Source organism: Meleagris gallopavo, chromosome 8 (genome assembly GCF_000146605.3).
Source record: "Meleagris gallopavo isolate NT-WF06-2002-E0010 breed Aviagen turkey brand Nicholas breeding stock chromosome 8, Turkey_5.1, whole genome shotgun sequence".
Classification (NCBI taxonomy): domain Eukaryota; kingdom Metazoa; phylum Chordata; class Aves; order Galliformes; family Phasianidae; genus Meleagris; species Meleagris gallopavo.
The window spans coordinates 16123490-16141703 of record NC_015018.2 but is presented as its reverse complement, the minus strand read 5'-3'; the positions used below and the strand labels follow the sequence as shown (position 1 = coordinate 16141703).

The following is an 18214-nucleotide window of genomic DNA, read 5'->3' as shown; positions in this document are numbered from 1 at the left end:
CGGAGCGCGGAGCTGCCCGGCCGCAGCCCGCCCCGCAGGTAGGAAGGGAGAATGCCAGGAGGGAAGGAGAATGCCTCCCGGAGCGCCGGGCTCGCTCGGAGGCAGCTAACAAAAGGTGACGGTCACCGCGATTTCTACCCCTTCTTGCTCTGCTTGTCTTGTGGTCGCTGGCAGAGCTGTGCTGAGGGAGAGTGTTCAGCCGAGTAAGCTGGCCCTGCCGCGCACCGGTCGTCTCGGTGGTCTGCAGCGATGTTCTGTAGAGAAGGCAGTTCTTCTAAATATCGCCTTATTCCCCACCATTTGCACGCTTCCTCTTCGGGGTACGATTTTGCTGCCTTTTGCCACAGTGACACCGGTCACAAGGTGTGCTGGGTTGCCGTCTTAGCTGACATGTGCAGACAAAACTGATTAAAGTACACCGGCAAACTCCAGAGGTAGATGAGGTTAACCCGAATTGTGTAAGTTCACTAGTGCCCACTCTGCAAGTTCCCCCTTTGTGGGGAAGTGTGTGCGTCCTCTCTAAAAAAGGGAAAATGTACCGTTCTCAGAGAGTGAAGTAACGGCAGCGTTTCACTGACGCGTATCTCCTTGTGATGTAAAATCAGCTACACGGGAACCTCTGGAGACTTGCGGGCAAAACTACCTTTCTCCTTAAAGAGAGATGGTTTCACAAAGACTCCTAAAAGTAGAACGACTGTAAATTCACCCATCATAATGCAAATCTCATGTGAAGGAAAAAAAATGTGTCTAGTTCTGTTCTGTTTCCACTTGCTCGTTTGCAGCACATTGAAGTGGAAGATTTCTATTCTGGTCAAAGTGAGAGGTGTTGATAGCCTGTTAATAATTATTGCATGTGATCACTGTTGCTTTGTCATGCATTCCAGCTAGGCGAAGAATGCATTTCTTCATACACGACTTAAATGCACACATTGTAGACACCAGAGTACGAAAGTTACTTCTTTCAATGGCTCACCAGCACCTACTAACATCCCTTGGAAGATCTCTCATTTAAGAATTTGATTTTTAAGGCATCTTGGGTTGAGTTTAATTGATAGCATAGGGATTTTTTTTTTTCATAGGAAATGCATCCTCCTGTATCAAGGAATTGGACGCTGCTGTTTTCTTTTATCTTCTATACACATACATGCCAAAGCAAATTGATGATAATGTAGATAACAGACTATGTAGTGCTTCTTCATTTTGTCAGAATTTGAGACAGGCTCTAGCAGATGAAAATCAACTTACCTGACACAACATTCAGTCTTTTAAGACAGTGGAAAAGATTTGTCTGTAAGTTTTTTACAGTCTGTGGTTGATCTATGGACCCTGAGAAGGCATGGATTACGTAGAAAGGGGATACAAAAAAGCTATGTACTGTTAGAGATCTTGAATTTGCTTTACAAGGCAGAGAAGTACAACGGAAAACTACTTATGCTCTGTGAATCAAAAAGGTTAAACATTTTGGCTTGTAAACTGAAGCAGTGGTTGATTGAACCTATCAGATTCAGAAGTGTGAAGTGTTAAGTGGGCAGATGTGATCTTACCCAGCTCTGATCCGCTGACTTCCTGCAGCATGCTTTAGCTATTTCAGTGCTAATCAGAATCTTCCAGTGCTGCCATGAACTGCTATCTCATGTGTATTCCAAACTTAAGAGATTGTCACCTCCCTACTCCTGACCATGATCTGAAGAGGAGTCATTCTCAAAGAGAGGCCACGAAAAGCCATGATACAGTCTATCCTTTAGGATGCTTTTATTCTCTTCCCACTGACTTTCTTAGATTCTGATTGATACAATTTATCCCTTTTTATTTCATATGCAGCTCAAGAAGCAGGGAAGGGTTTTTATCTTGTTCTTTGTCTATGCCACCTAGTTCGTGGGACTTCAGCCTCACTTAGAGATCTTAGGTATTTCTAGAGTGCTAGATCATAATCTTATCAGCTTTATATCGTTACTGTAATGAATGACTGTTGTAATGAAATATACAGCTAAGCATCAAAGAGGGAGTTACAGCTGGAAAGGAGCGCAGAGGTTATATTTTATCATTGCCAATTGCAACAGAACTGTACTTGGATGATTTTCTATGAAATAAATAATCAAGCATGCCCTGCAATATTGTTAATATAGCTGACATTTGGTAAGCAAAAATCATTTCCCTACTCTAAACTTAGGAATGAATAAACAAGATATTGCTGATATTCAAACAAGATTGCACTTGTTTTCTGGAACAGTTGACTGACAGAAATCTTTCCTTGTCTTGCTAATGTGCATACTGTTCATAGCTTTCTTACTTGGACTGAAGGCTTCCTTATGTTTATTTTTGCAAAATCAGGCTGTTGAAAGCACTAGCAAAGCATATGATGTCAGGATTGAAAGATGTGCTTGGTGTTCACCTAGGATTTCCTTGTATGTACAATAGGAAGGATTTACGTTGTGCTTTGAAGCGTGCTCTGCAAGTTCTTATCGTAAATGATGTATGAAGAACCTCCTCTATAAATACGTTCTGTATTTCCTGCATTGCACTTTCTCCTGAGGACTAGGTGGTAGTTGGTGCTGCGAAGGGAGGTATTTAATCAGACAAAAATACCATAATCCAGGAAAGTGAGTCTTATCATCTTTTATTTACTTACCTACTTAGAAAGAAAGGGGTGTTGTAACTGAAAACACATCTAGATTTTCCCGTCTGCTGACTGAAGCTTACCAAGCTAGCTCCTTGGGACTCACTTCCAGTGTTTTTGCTTATGAACTGAAGAATTGCCTTAGTTCTTAGCATGGAGTCAGTAATTTCATTTTACTCTTCTCCTTTTAAAGGCCATTGGTAGTTTATCTGAAGCATGTGTAAAAAGGGTACAGAATGGAGGCAAGAGAGCTTGGGAAGAGCTGGCACAGCTCTGTTGAGGGGAGCAGTGTGCCAGCAGAGCAGTGGTATCTAGAAGATCCATGCTTTTCCTAAATTTCCTTGGTGAAGTTTGTTCCTATGTTGTACTTTGCTCTGGGTGTTGATTTCCTGGGGTATAAATGCCATCTTGGGAGCTTGCAGAGAGTCTGTCAGGTTGGCATATTTGGTGTTCCTTTCGGGGAAGGAAGGCTTCTCACTGTGCCCCAGTGATCAGTGCTTACAATTAATGGCTTCCCAACTGCACCCACCCCCAAGTGGTGGGTTCTTGCTGGTGTGAAAGCCTTTTTTTGTTTGTTTTTTGTTTTTTTCAATTATTATTTTACTGGATCCACTTTGGAGGATGTTCAATTTTGATTTAATATTAATAAGATGACTGCAAAAGTGCAATCTTCAATTTTAGTAAGCTCACTCTTTGCAGATGCTTTTCTTGGCGTGCTGAATTTTAAACATTGCCTTCTACTTTAATTAGCAAAATCTGCCTTTGTTTGCTTGCTTCTGGATGGAGGTAGATTGGAAATGCTGGTGATTTTAAGTTAAAACTGCAATTAGAATACAGTTTGCTCATAATATTTGAAATACTCAGCTTTGAAATTTGCAATGGGGACAGAGCCATAATATACAAATTTGAGTATATTTCTTCATAGAAGAATGGAAAAATTAAACTTTGACATCAGCATTTTTGGGGGATTTATAGATAAAGCACTGCACCATGTCATATTCCTTCAGTCTGCATGTGACTTTCATAGCAAACTGGAAGCAGATTTAGAAGTGCCTTCGGTGCAGAACACAGAAATGTGAGAGGGAGTCGTTAGGAGATGTCTCTAGAGAGATGCTGAATTAGTCAACTGTGAGCTTATTTCAGGCTGTGTTATAGCCACCACTTACTGTACTAGTTCCTTTCTTCTGAGGAGGTGGGTTTTTTTCATGCCAAACAGGTCAGGAAACCTTCTTATGACAGTTTTGGGGCTCCAATGCAAGCTTACAAAGCCTCTGAAACCTGGATGGTAGGACTGTGCTGCATGCCCTGGGGCTGGTGTACCCTTTGGTTGCACACATACTTTGCAGACGGTTTGCTTTCTGCTACAGTGACAGCAAAAGTGTCTAAAACCATGGAAGCTGTCATGACTTCCTGTGAGCATTGAGATCTCATTTAAGTGAAGGCCTGTCTTATCTTTGGTGTGCTATGCTTAGTGTGTGCTCCACTTGAGTATGTGATGGTCTACAGTCGTGTTGCAGAACCTCCATATTTACCTGAAATGATTCTGATTCTCACCCAGAGGTGATATCTCATTTTCATGCTGAGTATTACATTTTTTCTTTTCTTTTCCCTATTGGTGTGCTTTAAATCTGAAAATTTCCTCATGCGGCTTGTTTCACTTGAAACTACAGGAGAAATTCCCTTCTTCAGAGAAGGTTCTTGAAAATGAAAAAAAAGGCTTATATTATAGTGGAGTCAATTCAAGAAGGAATTCAACCACCCTTAGCACTGCTTACTTTGGATATCACTATCATGCTTTTAAAGTGCTTTAGAGATACTTAGATGAATCGCGGGGTGACTGTTCTGTTGATTGTCTTGCTGTAAAACTGTGGGTCCATTCTCGCTTTGTATTTAATCCTTTTCCCCACTATGATCTTGCACTTCTACAGGAACCCATGGGGGGTATGATGTGCTGATTCTGTATGCGAGTGACGCTGCTGAGTGGTGTCAGTACCTCCAGAACCTCTTCCTCTCTACTCGGCACATCCGAAAGCATCAGATTCAGAGCTACCAGCTGGAAGGAGAATCTGCCATCTCTAACCAGGAGCTGGACATTTTCAGCAGAAGTCGGAGCATCGTTATTTTGCTATCTGCTGAGCTGGTGCAGAGCTTTTATTTTCCTCCTGTCCTGCAAAGCCTTCAGGAAGCTTTATGGCCCCCACAGAAAGTAGTCAAGCTGTTCTGTGGTGTTACAGATTGTGATGACTATTTGACCTTTTTCAAGGACTGGTATCAGTGGCAAGAACTCACATATGATGATGAGCCCGAATCTTATCTAGAAGCTGTCAAGAAGGCTATTTCAGAAGGTAAGGTAGTGACTGTGGAGCTGGGCTTTGTGGTCAGCAATTGGAGGAGGGATATTTGTAGTATTGTTCATTCTTATTTTAACGCTTGTAACATGTTTTTCTGAAACCGAAAACTAAAGTAAATTGGACAACCATTGTAAACTAGACAGTTCTACAAGCTGCTCTTCCTGTGCCTGGTCAATTGGTTCCTAACTCAGGAAGGATCACCTGTGATTCACAGAGAATTTCTGAACTTGTGTATTGTTTTTAGTTTTGAATGCAAATGGAAAATTATAAACTTAGCATCTTTAAATTTCTGCCTGTAAATATTGTACCCTGGAGATTATTGATCCCAGTCAAGAGAAAATCATCTTTTTCTTCAGACTTTCTGTTACACCAGAGCCAAAACAATGTTACTTAATGTGTATTTTCTAGCAATCAGGTTGAAGTCAGAAGGCAAACCATTCTGGCAGAAGATAGGTTTGTTGTTACCCATTATGGAATGTCACAAAGTAGTTGGGTTGTTTTTAAAGCTATCAGTGCAATTCAAATATCAGAGTGTTTTCTCCAAATACTCTGAAAATGGTCACCTTATTATACATAGAGAAGCATTGCTAGCAGAGAAATGTTAACAGCTGGAGACTAGGGATGCCAGTTAATGGAGTTCTAGTCAAATCTGAACTTTCCTAAACTCTGGAGCAGTTTTTGGTATTCCCTTCTCACAATATCTGTAGAAATGAAAGTGGAGAGCTCCAGGGAGTCCAGTATTGGTTAGGATGTTTTTATGACACTGCCACAATGAGTGTTCCTGTCATACTTAGCAGGATTGGAATTCCATGACTGCATCTTGCATTAGGATCTATCTGTGTTTAGTGGTATAAATGGAAAAAATGAAGTCTTCTGATACATCTGCTGCTGTGTGTCTCCTTGATCTTTCACCTTGCAGAATTGGGTGCCTTGGGACCAGTTATATCGCTGGAGAGCTAATGCTGTACTCCTGAGGCTCCAAAGTGCGAGCAGACTCTAGTTCCTGCAGCTCTAACTGCAATGATCCTTCAAAATGTTGCTGCTGTCCCTTTGCCTTTCTGTATTATCTTTGCCTGCTATTAGATTTTCCTCACCAGCAGCTCTCTTACTGTGGTCCTCTGGTCTCATTTTGGCCCTTGGAAGGTTTCAGAAGCTGCAGATTGGATGGGAGATGTCTGTGCCATGTTTATGATTTCTGCTTGCATCTTGCTGTTTGGATATTCCGAAAAGAGGCATAGAATAACAAGAGGAATAATTATGATGACAAACTTGTTGCAGTAAAAATAAATGTTGACAGTCACAGTCTTTGCCAGAACAAGCCCCCTGAAAAAACTTTGCTTAGAGGTTGTGTGAAGATGACGTTCTCGGGTGAACAGGTCACAACAGATGTTTCCTAGTACCAGTCTGTATCCCTCTTTCAAATAACCCTGAACTGTGTTGGTTTTCCGATAGATAACCTAGGCCTAATGTAGGCAGGCTCCTTTCTTTGGCCTGAAAGAAGACAGAAAACAGTGGCTGAATTTTTATACTCTTAATACATTTTGTGTCTGGTCTGTATGTTTTAGTTTGCTTTTCATATATGACTTTCAAACTTAGGTAAATATAAGCAATATCTTTCTGGATTATGTGTGTTAGTTAATTTGTAATTACTATGGACTGGCTGTTAACAGAGAACTGTTGGAGTGAAAGTGTGAAGAGATACTCACTGAAATCTCTTCCCACAGCCAGGGCTCACCAGCCTATTCCATTCCTTCAGCTGGAAGACTTCTTCTGCAGAGGTGTGATCTCTGTTGAAAGTTAGCATGTGCTTTAGCTACATGTAAATTGTGTTTTTAAAGATAGATTATGCTTTGGATTTCTGTTGTTGTTCCTATGTAACAAAAATGATGCAGGTTATTTTCTGTATATGAAGAGAGGAAGGAACATACGTAGATCTTATACTAGCTTTGGTATATCTGGAAAATATTTAACCGTGAAAAAGATGAGGAGAAAACAAGCTTTTATTTGCTATGGAGTCTTCTGCAGCATTTTCCAAGTAGTTTGGTGCATGAAAAGTCAGAATTTCTGGACTTGCTGTTACAGAAGCCCTACCTGATGCAAGCTGCCCACTGCATACCAGTTGGGTGATGTCAAACAGTTTGATTATGCACATTAGAGTGGTTACCAAGACAAGGAGTCTCCTGTCACTGACTCCTATAAAGGACGAATCTACTTCAGGTAGGCTGGTGTGCCTGAAGCACTTGGATGAACATATCTCATTCTGCCACAGGGACAACCTCTTGCACCCCGTGATTCTACAAACAAAGCTTTTGTGAATACCCTCAAATGCAAATATATCCTCTGGAGAGAAGACAACACCAGGTGTTGCCTTTGGGGTGAAACTACAGAAACTTTCTTCTTGGTACTAAAAATAAATCAGTGTATTACTTACAGTTTGTCTGTAGCTAATGCAGACATGAGAGGCTTGAAGTAAGAGTATTTGTAACAGCTCTCTCTCCCATAGAGAAACACAACATGTACTCTGCTCCCACTACTTCACTTTTAAGTTTTTAGACAAAGGCTTAGAAGTCAAGATGCCTCAGTTAAGTCCATTCTCTACAGCAGACTGTGTATTTTTCCCAAGAAAAGTGTATCTCTCAATTCCTACAGCACTTAGCAAGGAAAGTTTAATGACCGTGTTTGAAACGATTTATTTGGGTGTCTACCTCTGGAAATATTTATTTCCACAGGCTGAGTTCAGCATCTTAGCAACTCAGTTCTTAATGGAGGAGCACAGGACTCAGTGGGAACAAATATCTCTCTAGAATCTGCATATCGGCCCTGCTCAGGTTATTCTGTTCTCTGCAGTGCAGCTGTTAGACTGTGGTTTGTTTAGGGCATCATGGGAACATGGCACCTGCAGACATCACACACTGAAAGCTATTTTAATTTTTATTAGTTTAGTAGAACGTCAGAAATGAGGAAGTGTTCATCTAGCCTTGTTGAGAACAAACTGTGTTGACACTGATGTTTGCTGCTTGGTAGGAAGAGCAGTTTTTACTCTAATTTCTCAATTGAGGCAAACTCCAGAGGCCAAGAAGGTTCTGTTTGCAAGTGGTCCTGTCTGTGTTTCTCAGGCTATGCACTAACTGTGCTGAGGATGTGAAAAAGCTTTGGATGGCGCTGTACAAGTCAGCTTGGTTCTGGAAGGGTGTAATCCCAAACTGGGTGTGGTGACCAACCTACTACTTAAGGTTTAAGCCATCTTGTCCAGCTGGAAGCTCGCTATTGGAGCCATTGATCTTCCTCTTCCTCCCATGGTGCCATAACACAACTTCAAATTACATCTGTTTTGTGTTGTGCACATTAAGATTTATCCAGTTCATTTCAGCCCCTACCTTTGTCTTAATTTTTTTTTTTCCCCCAAATGCCTGGCTTTACAAGTCTGTTTCCAAAATGTTTGCTAATTAATCAGTGGCCTTGAACTTTTGTAAGAGAGCAAACTCTTACAGCTAAAATGCCAGGGAAGCCAACAGCTGCCTGAAATTGTTAAGGTGATGACCAGACAAAACAGCAGTTATAAGCCAGGCGGTTGACAGACAAGTGCAGCCTTGACTGAACATAGTACTCATGCAATGAGGTGGATGACAAAGAAAGATCAGTGCTAGCAAACTTCTTGCAAAACAAAAGGATCAGAAGTGACTGTTAGGAACTGTGTGACATACCTGAAAAGAGATGCAAAAAAAACAGTCTCAGAGCTGGAACTTCATCTGTGTCAGTCAGAATCTTGGGTAGAGAAGCTTGTGATATTTTCAACTGGTGGTTGTGTAACAGAAGCCTTTTTGGATATGATGGTTTTGTTCCTTTGTCATGACTGTGAAAAACCTAACTCACAGAGACTATTTGCCTGCCAAAGGACTTGTGGAAAGAAGAGACACTATAAATGGCTTAATTTATCTGCTGGGAGGGAAATGGTGTAACAGAAACCACACAGGCTATTATCATTCTCTCTCCTGTACATGACAAGGAATTTAATTAACTTCCTGGTTTTCTTCTTGCACTGGCGAAACCATAAATGAAAATTGGGAACATATCATGGAATATTGATGTCAGAAAGGACCTTTTGAGATTGTACAGTCCAATCTCTCTGTTCAAATGTAGCCAGATAAATCATATTGCCCAGGACCACATGCAGTCAGGTTTTGAATATCTCTGCAGAGGAAGACTTTGAGTCTTCTCTGTGCAGTCTTTTCCAGTGTTTGACCACTTTTACTGGAAGGGGGAAAAAAAAAGGAAAAATATTTTCTTGTGTTCAGATGATATCACATGTGCTTTAGTCTTGTCAATGGACAGTACTAGGAAGAGTCTTATTCTTCTTTCATTCCCTTTCATCAGATGCACACTGATAAGATGCTTCCTGAGCCTTCTCTTCTACAGGCTGGAGAGTACATTTCTGATTGCTTATATCTATTTCACAGCAAGCACAATGAAATCCAGTGTTATCTGATATGTTACCCTCATGCTTTAGCTATCTTTAGGAATGACAAAGTAAATATCACAACATCTGTGGCTTTTGAGGATAAATTTGTACACTTTCCCTTCTTTCCTACCTCTTCCCCCTTTAAAAATGTTAATTCACATTGAATGCTCTTAAGGGCAACTTTTCACTAGAAACCACAAAAGCCACCAGCCAGTAGCAGCTGTACACCAGCACAGGACAGTGCTGATCCTGAGATGCCTCATACAACAATTCACCGAATAGTAGGTGCTCTCTGTTGTACTGTGGAGCTGATACCACTTTCTGACAGTAGTAGCTGTTATGCTATGTCTGCTTCTTGCTGTCAGTACTTCTCTCAGGACCCCTCTGTCAGCCTCATGCGGAGACTTGCAGGTAAGACAGTGGGCAAAGGGTGCTATAAACTGGGATGCAACCTCCCTCCTTCTCCACAGGTTCATTCTGCTCTGTATGGGGACAAATGCCCACAAGAAGTGGCGTAGTGAGATTTCCAGTGTTCATGGAGCTTGCTGTTGCATGTGGGGGCAGAGCTAAACCCAGCAGCTGTAATAACTCCTCCTCGTGCTGCTTGATTTATTTCATAAGGCTTGGCCATTGAGCCTTGTTCCTAGGAAAGCTGGATTCTGGAAAGGGGATTCTGGTAGGAAGAGACTTGACATCACCAAATAGTTCATGGGGAAGTTTTGCCACCCTCTTAAGGGACTAATCCTAGATACAAAGCTGCCAGAAAAAGCTGTGAGTTAATCTGACATCCTGAATGTCTCTGTGAAACTGCCTCCTTGATCTTTCACCTTACAGAATCGGGTGCCTTGGGACCAGTTATATTGCTGGAAAGCTAATGCTGTACTCCTGAGGCTTCAAAATGTGAGCAGACTCTAGTTCCTGCAGCTCTAACTGCAGTGATCCTTCAAACTGTTGCTGCTGTCTCTTTGCCTTTCTGTATTATCTTTGCCTGCTATTATATTTTCCTCACCAGCAGCTCTCTTACTGTGGTCCTCTGGTCTCATTTTGGCACTTGGGAGGTTTCAGAAGCTGCAGATTGGATGGGAGATGTCTGTGCCATGTTTGTGATTTCTGCTTGCATCTTCAGAGGCTGTTTGGATATCCCAGGGATGCTAAAAGAAGCAAACTGGAGACAGGAAGGGAAAGGAGTTGATCAGTGTACATACCTAAGGGACAGAGAGACAAGAAGTGGGGCATTACTTGCTATTCACTTCTGGCTGTAAATTGTCTTTGGAGGAGCATATTCTGAGTAGTTTTCTCACAGGGGATTACATTTAACATTTATTTCTGCTGGCCTACTGGAGTGGCCTTGCATACCAAAGATAAAAATATTACCTGTTTTATTGCAGTCTTTCCTCCATTTCTCAATCCTTTTTTATTTTTCCTCTTTGAAGGGGAAATATTAAGTGAATTTTTAAAGCTGTGTTTTTCTCTGCTGAATTGTTTTGAAATGAGGATATGCTTCCTTGACTCTGTTCTTTGAAGAGGAACAGGTGCTGCGTTAGTCAGTCCTCTGAGTGCAGTGAGGGTCTGCTTCACTTTTATGGGAGCTGGGCTGCCCAGCTAGTTCTCAGACTGCCAGGGAGAGGAAACTGTGATATTGTTGCACAGGAGTTAAGGTTGAGAGAACATAAGTTCACATGCCCTTCCTTGCAGCTGTTGGTGTAGCTATAAATGACTGATGTTGGAAACACGTATTTCAGAGAGTGGTTTAAAGCAACTAGAAATTTTAAATAAGCCCCCAGGAGATGTTGAGAGAAATGCATTGATGTTCTTATCCATCTGTGGCAAAGAGGGTCAAGTAGTTGAAACAGCCTTCCCAATTACAAGATGGGAGTGTTGTTTGTATCAAGGTGCTTCATAAACTCCTGGCTTATACACATTAACAGCAATGCTTCTCAGCTTGTCTTCTAAATGGTAGGAGATTCAAACACGGCTTACATAGGTGTATATCGGCTTTCTAGACTGAAGCAATGAAATGATAGTGCAGAACTTTTGAAGTACAGAAACTGGTGTGGTTAGGAAGCATCAGGCTATAATAGACTCCATGCACATTGCAAACGCTAACCATGTTTCTCTGTATTTTTAATCTCCCTGTGGGTTGCCTTAAGGTGATGGCTGAGGTTAATTTTAAATGTCCGCAATGTGAACTGCAAGGCTTTAAAACATGCTTAAAATAAAAGCCGAGCCCTATTGCTGATGGTTTCTTCCAAGCTGAGACAGCTGAAGTAATTTCTGCAAAAGCTTTGCAAAAGTTTGTGGTCAGAAAAAGATACTGTACCAATCAGGTTTGAAGAGATGTGTGGGGCAGACTTCAGGTTGTCTCAAAGACCTCTGTTGTGCATTTGGAGAGTTGTATAGCTTCTAAGTTTGCATTTTGCAAGATTCTGGTGGATCCATCATCATCACAGAAAACTTTGGAAGTGTTTTTAAAAAATGACTGAAGGATACCAGTGGGTCTTCAGTTTCTCAGGGGGAGGTTCCGTCGGTGGCAGAGGCTGGCCTCGGCATAGATTGCTGTAAAAACAAGTGGTCTGCCTCATGCTCCACCTCTGTTCTGGCAACTAATTGAGTGATCTGGTGCAGCATAGGACTGCACTGGTGGTATTCCAACAGAGGCTGTATGGAGAAGAGAGAGGGCATGACTGCCTTTTTAGTAGTAGCCTGAAGGTGTGGTTCTACGTGCTTCAGATCTAAGTCCAGTCAAGTGGCGTTCTATTGGTGGAATGTTTTCAAAGCAGCTACGCAGCTCTCTTAGAATTTCAGCTTTGTGGACTTACATGTGGACAACGTTCTCTGCTGTGTGAGTGCTATGCATTGTGCTTAAATTCAAGCAAGGGTAATTAACAAGTTGGATTTTCATGTTTCTTACATGTCATTGCTCAAGAACACTGTTGAGTCAGCGGCTGATATAACATGACTTCAGCATTCTCATCAGCCATGCATATACTTCCTCAGTATGTGTTGTCTCCTCCTGCTACACATGGTTGAGGTGTCCCGTCCTCCTAAAAACCTGTGCTTTTAGCAGGAGGTAGCAGTAGTATGGAATGCTTGCTACAATGTAAATACACTTTGCATTTGTATCAGGCTCTAGGCATGCTAAGGTAAGCTATGGCAGATGTATCATAGTGATGTAAGAATAACTGAGCATTTCATCCTTGAGATGACAGTTACTGTCTTTGCAGTATGCAGGAGTGAGATGTATGGAAGTTCTTCCACATCCTGAAGGTCAGGGGCTGGCTGCTCAGTCTGAACTCCCAGTTCTCAGATGCTCAGGCAAAGATCCTGGGCTTGGATCTTGCAGACACAGCCAAACATGTTCTTTTCTGCTGGCTTTGTTGTGTGGGCTGCAATTTCTAGTGGAAATAAAGACTAGAAAGGGAAGCAAGAGTTGGGAGGAGGGCCGTAATGAGTGCAATTGTGTTTTAAACTTCTGTAGCTTTTACTTTTATGAACATCTGCCCTCCAGACAAATGCAGAAGTTATTTTTTCAGCTTAACATACTTGCTAAGCCATGATTACTGTCTGAAGCAAGGCATACATTTGAGCCAAAACAATGTTTTCTGGACAAATAACAGTGCTGTAAAGGAAGTTTTTTACTCATGCTTTATTAGGCAATAGAAGATGACACTTCTTTTCCACTGTGAAAGGTCACCTGAGGATTTCTAATAGCAGAACTTCCCACACTGACAAAAAAATAAATAAATAAATTGAGGAGTCTCTGCTGGGAAAGTGTCTTTCTGTTACTGGAAAACTTGCTGGTTTCAGGCTGTATGCATTCCCTGAGTTCTTGCACATTGCATCTCTAGGAGTTACTGTGATCTCAGATCCATCCAGTCCTTCACTTTCAAGGTCCTACTTTCAGCTCAAAGCTGCTAATGAACGAACAGTGCTCTAAGTTTGAAAAACTAAAACATAGTGTTTTGCACAAAATCCTGAATTGCAATCTGATATATATAATATGATGGAATTACTTAGTGCTATCTTGTCATCCTGGGGAAACTGCTAAGCTTCTGTGAATCTCCCCTGTGCTTAGATCTTTGTGAATGTTGTCTTGGTACAACCTGCAGTTACAAGTAAGTACTTTCCTGAGCAACTGAGGAAGAGGGGGCTGCAAACCAATCCTGAACTACTTGCTGTTGTCATCTGCAGTCAAGGCAGAGAAGGCTGAGAAGTGTTGCTAAGGCAAATGAAGTGTGGTAGGCAGTTTCCCAGCTGTTCCTTCTGAGGCACTGAATCCAAGAGAAGAATTCCAGCAGCATGTTGATGCAGTTCCTAATTCCATCTTTTGCTGATGGAAAAGAATTCCTATAAAGGGCTCCTAGCTGTGCTTTTGCATATCAGGGAATGCCATCTGAGATGTGATTGGTTGTGTGCTTCAGTCTGGTCACAATTGCTTTGCTGCTGACAGTGCTTTGTCAGTCTCAGCTGTCTGAGATATCACTAAGTGCCAGGAAACCTCCTGACTTTCTCCATCTGGACTTGGGATTTGATTGTAGCATTTGGAAGGAGAAATAATCAACTTTATGTCTACAGTACAATGGAATCAAGGTTGGGACCATAATTTAAACCCACAATTTTCTAATTAGTGCTATATACTGGTGAACAGCTAAAAGCTGAGCTTACCACAAACAGCTGACTGGAAGTTACTGCTGACATTTTTCCCTAAACTGGAGAAAGGTTCCTTTTATACCACAAGTTATCTTTCTGTTCTGTACTGATTCCCTGCCTGCTTGGGGTTTTCATTTTATTACTTTTTTCTAGACTGACATTTTTCTTCATATTTTCTTTTCTGTGTCCTCACCACTTTTATGTCTTTTGAGGCTTTACTTTCTTAACCTCACTGTCTCCAGGTCTACATGCCAGATTTTTTGTTCCTGCAACCCAGGTATGGGGTATGGTATTTGCTGGCCATTTTCTTGTTCTTACTTTCTGGCATTTATGTGAGTGATGTGGAGTTGTCCTTGGTATTGTGAACAACTTTTGGTGACTTTTTCATTTGAAAGATTAAATTAAAAAATAACCTGTGGGTAACATTAAGGAATATTGAGACAGGAAAAGTGAATAGATTGATTCACTTGGTTTAAACATTAATGAAGGTCACAAAAGCCTCTTGCACTCAGAAAGACATTTTTCTCTGTTCAGCTGCATGTTCATAGATCTATAATAATATAAAAGAAAATTCATTCTTCAAGTCAGGATGAAGCGTGCTTTATAGAGAAATTATGGAGTAATGTGTCTTTTGAGTATTAAGGATGTGTGTTGTCTTAGCAAGTCATGAAGGTAAACACAGCCATACCTTCTGGCTTCTCACAGTTTGCTGAAGCACCAGTTCTGACCTGCTGAGATGTTGTGTCCTTAGTGAGAAAACAACTTCCCCAAGAGATATGCACACACTTGCTCAAGCAAATCTTGGCCTGATAAAACACAGCTTGTTTTCTTAATGGAGATTTGGAACTATGATTACAAATAAAATGTGACTGCTTTCTTTGTAGAACAGAGAATCTGGCTTTAGATGCTCTACATGTAGATTTAAGCAACAAGCTTCTTGCAAATGCTGCTGGAATTGCTTCGGTAGCCCTAATGTCCTTGCTCCTATTTGGAAGAGGAGTTTGGCCAGCTGCAAGCCTTGGCTGATAGCAGGAGCTTTCTGAAGGTCTTCCGCCTTGCTCTGGGTTTTGGGAGGTAAATGCCTGAGATCTCATGAAAACTCCTCAGCTCTGCTGGTGAGCTGGTGGGTGGGTGAGATGGGAAGTATTTGCAGACACTGATGAGGGACAGTCTGCTCACACGGAAGCTGCAGGGACAAGTTGTTGCTCAGTTTGCACTGTATCTGGATGACAGAGTGGTCAGAGGGAGCAGATTGCTGACTCCAGCCAAGTGCTCACGTGTCCTGCAGTGTCAGGGCTGACTTCTGAGAAACCACAGATGTCAGCTCCATGCACTCACAGCGTAGTCAGGAGGAAATGGATGACAGAGTGAGCTGCACGCTGCCTGCAGCAAAATATCAAAATAACTGGCTGCTTTGTGTTGGTCTCTAAGAGCTGCTAAATGGCCTGAGATGAAGCATGTGGCCATGCCCACGTTTCCCAGGGTTTTCCTGGGTGTGAGTGTTGGCGGCCCAGCAGGGCAGCAGTCTGCATGCAGAGCGACGCAGGGCAGAGGGGCCTGTGTGGGGCCTGCAGTGCTGTGCTGCCGCTTCCTGCTGGGGGGCATGCTCTTCGAAGGGAAATGTGGTTGGGTTTCTTGGACCGCATCTCCGCCCCTGCTGTTCTCATGAGTGTTTCTGAGACTGTCAGGCGTGGCCTGAAGTAGCTTTCATTTAAAGGGGAATAGAAAGGGCTTGCAGTGAAGGCAGGACCATCGGTAACCATGAGCTATTGACCTAGGGCAGCCGTTCATGGAGGAGCTCAATTCAGGTAATCTTATAACTTTCTAATGCCTCTGATCTCCTCAGTGATGGCCTGTCGAGCCACGCTACTGTGACAAAAATATCACTGCTGAATCAATCCGCTGATTTGGAGGGTTCTCAATCTTGGTCTTCAATCAACCCGTTGATTATCATTAGTCAAGTATCCTAGTAAGTGGGAGGTCTGATTAATAATGCATCGCTTTAGAGCATGGATACTTTTGAATGTAATAGGATGGTTTCCTGATGCCTGCGTGTTCACAGAATTGTGTGATTATGCAATGCGCAAGACAACCATAGCATCACTCTGATACTTATAGGGAAAGTTCATAATTCACAATTTCACAATTTTCTGTATGAAGAAACAGATGAATAATTAATACCAGAAACTGCAGTGCTTGTTCCATCAGCTGTTAATGCAGTTACTGATTAACAGTGTTTCTTCCCATATTACCTAACAGCCCTGTTCTTACATATGACCTCCAGGCACTCAATTCTGTTACAGAAATGCGGAAGTGCGAGGTGAAATCCAGCAATGCCAGAACTTCCTAAAAGCTCAAGTGCAGACTCCTGCAGTTGTCCTTTCTCTGCTAATTTCTTACCAGTATTAAATAATGTCATTACAGCAAAGAGGCCTGGAGACTTGTTCTCTCCTTGCTCCTCCCTTATCCCTGCTTACTGTAGATATAGATGAGATCCACAGCTGTAGGTTTTATTTCTTCTGAAATTAACCATGTTGGGCAACTGAGGTACAGGTTATCACTCTATTGGCTTCATGTTAAGGTGTGGGCGATGATGCACTTAGGGTCAGGATCGCGGCAAGTGTCAGCTTGCACTTTTGGTTGAGGAATATTAATGTTTAGCTATGACTTGGTTATTGTTGGTTCTGTTATCTGTGATGAACTTAGTCTTTCTTATTCAGTCATACTGGAAATAACCAAGAGATTAGAGACTCAGTTCTAGTAACAGTTGCCTCTACTCCTCCAAAAGGGCATGCTGTCTTGCTCTGCATATGCCAAACATCTGATGTGATAGCTATCATGTAAAGGAAGGATGTGGGACTATTGCTTTGATTTCCTCCCATGTCACTGGGCTGCCCAACACTCTCAGGTTGGAGCATTCCACCTTTCCCCAGAACAGAGATTCCCAAAAGTGAGGTCTGGCTGATGACTTCAGACAGTATCCATTATAATATTGAGTTAAGGAATTTATAACCTCAGTCTGTTTTCTGCAGTGCTTAGTACTGCTGTCTGAAAAAATCCGAAAGACCTTCAGTGCATAGCCTTGTGTCCCAGCAGTTTCTTTGTGGTCAAATCTGAAAATCTGTTTTGATGCAGTTTTAAAATGTCTGCCTTATCTGCACATACTGTTCTAGGTTTAAGAAATACTGATATTTGTAGCGATGCCTTACTTGAACTTTAGAGCTGTGGAGTTTCAGCTCTTCTCTTTCTGCAGAAAACGTTAAAGCAATAGTGTGGTTGAACTCATGTGAGTGCTTGCCATGTGGAGCATTCACAAGCATGAAGTTGTGTGCTGTTCTTTGTGACAAAACCTTCAGCTGAACAATTTGCTACACTTCCATGGCTTAAAACTAGTCTCCTGAAAGCACAATTGCATCTGCGTGAATTCATAGAGTCCTATTCAAATGTAGAAATTACAAAAAGTGTCAATCAAGAGATTAAAAATTAGATTTTAAAAACCTTTCTAATAAGTAGATACAGACTTTTGATTTCTTTTCTGTAGCTGGGAAAAGTATTTCCTGGCAGGGTGTGAGAACTCTCAGCTATTTTAATTCCTGCTTTTCTTGCTACTTTTTTTTTTCTTTAATATGTTTGCTCATCCATCAGTATAAATATGTGCTGTTTCTGGGAGGCAGGAGTGAGAACATTGTTTTGTATGTGCAGATTGTAGGGTTACAGATATTTACTTCTTTTGGCTCAGTTTGGGCAGAGTACTGTGATTCTTATGTGCAAAAGTATTTTTTTGGTGCTTCAGATTCACTCTTGTATTCACCCTCTTGCTTGAGGATCAGAATCCCTTCAGACTACTACCCTATGTTTTGCTTATAGACACGGTAGTGTACTCAGGAGTTGGAGCAAGCAGGATCCAGATAACTAAAGATACTGCTGATATGAAATAAAAGTAGGTTTCCTTCATTAACTTTAGGAGAGTAGGACTTCAAAGGCTGTTGCCAATTCTACAATGCATTCAGAGTAGAGCAGGAGTCAGATGAGTCCATTTGCTGATCTTTCTTATATGGCATATTGACATACTAATTTTCCTATCTACCATGAGAAAGAAACTGTCCATCTCATCAGGGAGTGGGTTTTTTTTTTTTT

The 18214-nt window shown here is 41.7% G+C and overlaps 1 protein-coding gene across 3 annotated transcripts in view; it reads left to right on the top strand.

Annotated features, from left to right (window-relative positions):
- The window catches only part of PIK3AP1 (phosphoinositide-3-kinase adaptor protein 1), a 40047-nt gene that overhangs the window by 195 nt on the left and 21638 nt on the right, over nucleotides 1-18214 (top strand). Inside the window, exon 2 of one of the 3 annotated variants that reach the window (XM_003207957.4) lies at nucleotides 4546-4962. Coding sequence is in view for 2 of the 3 variants with exons in the window: in XM_010714422.3 (XP_010712724.1) it covers nucleotides 15867-15885 (19 nt within the window). In the remaining variant the exon portion in view is untranslated. Of the gene's footprint in view, nucleotides 1-4545; nucleotides 4963-9807; nucleotides 9839-15766; nucleotides 15886-18214 lie in introns of those variants that run through there. The other 2 variants (XM_010714421.3, XM_010714422.3) reach the window with 2 other exon arrangements.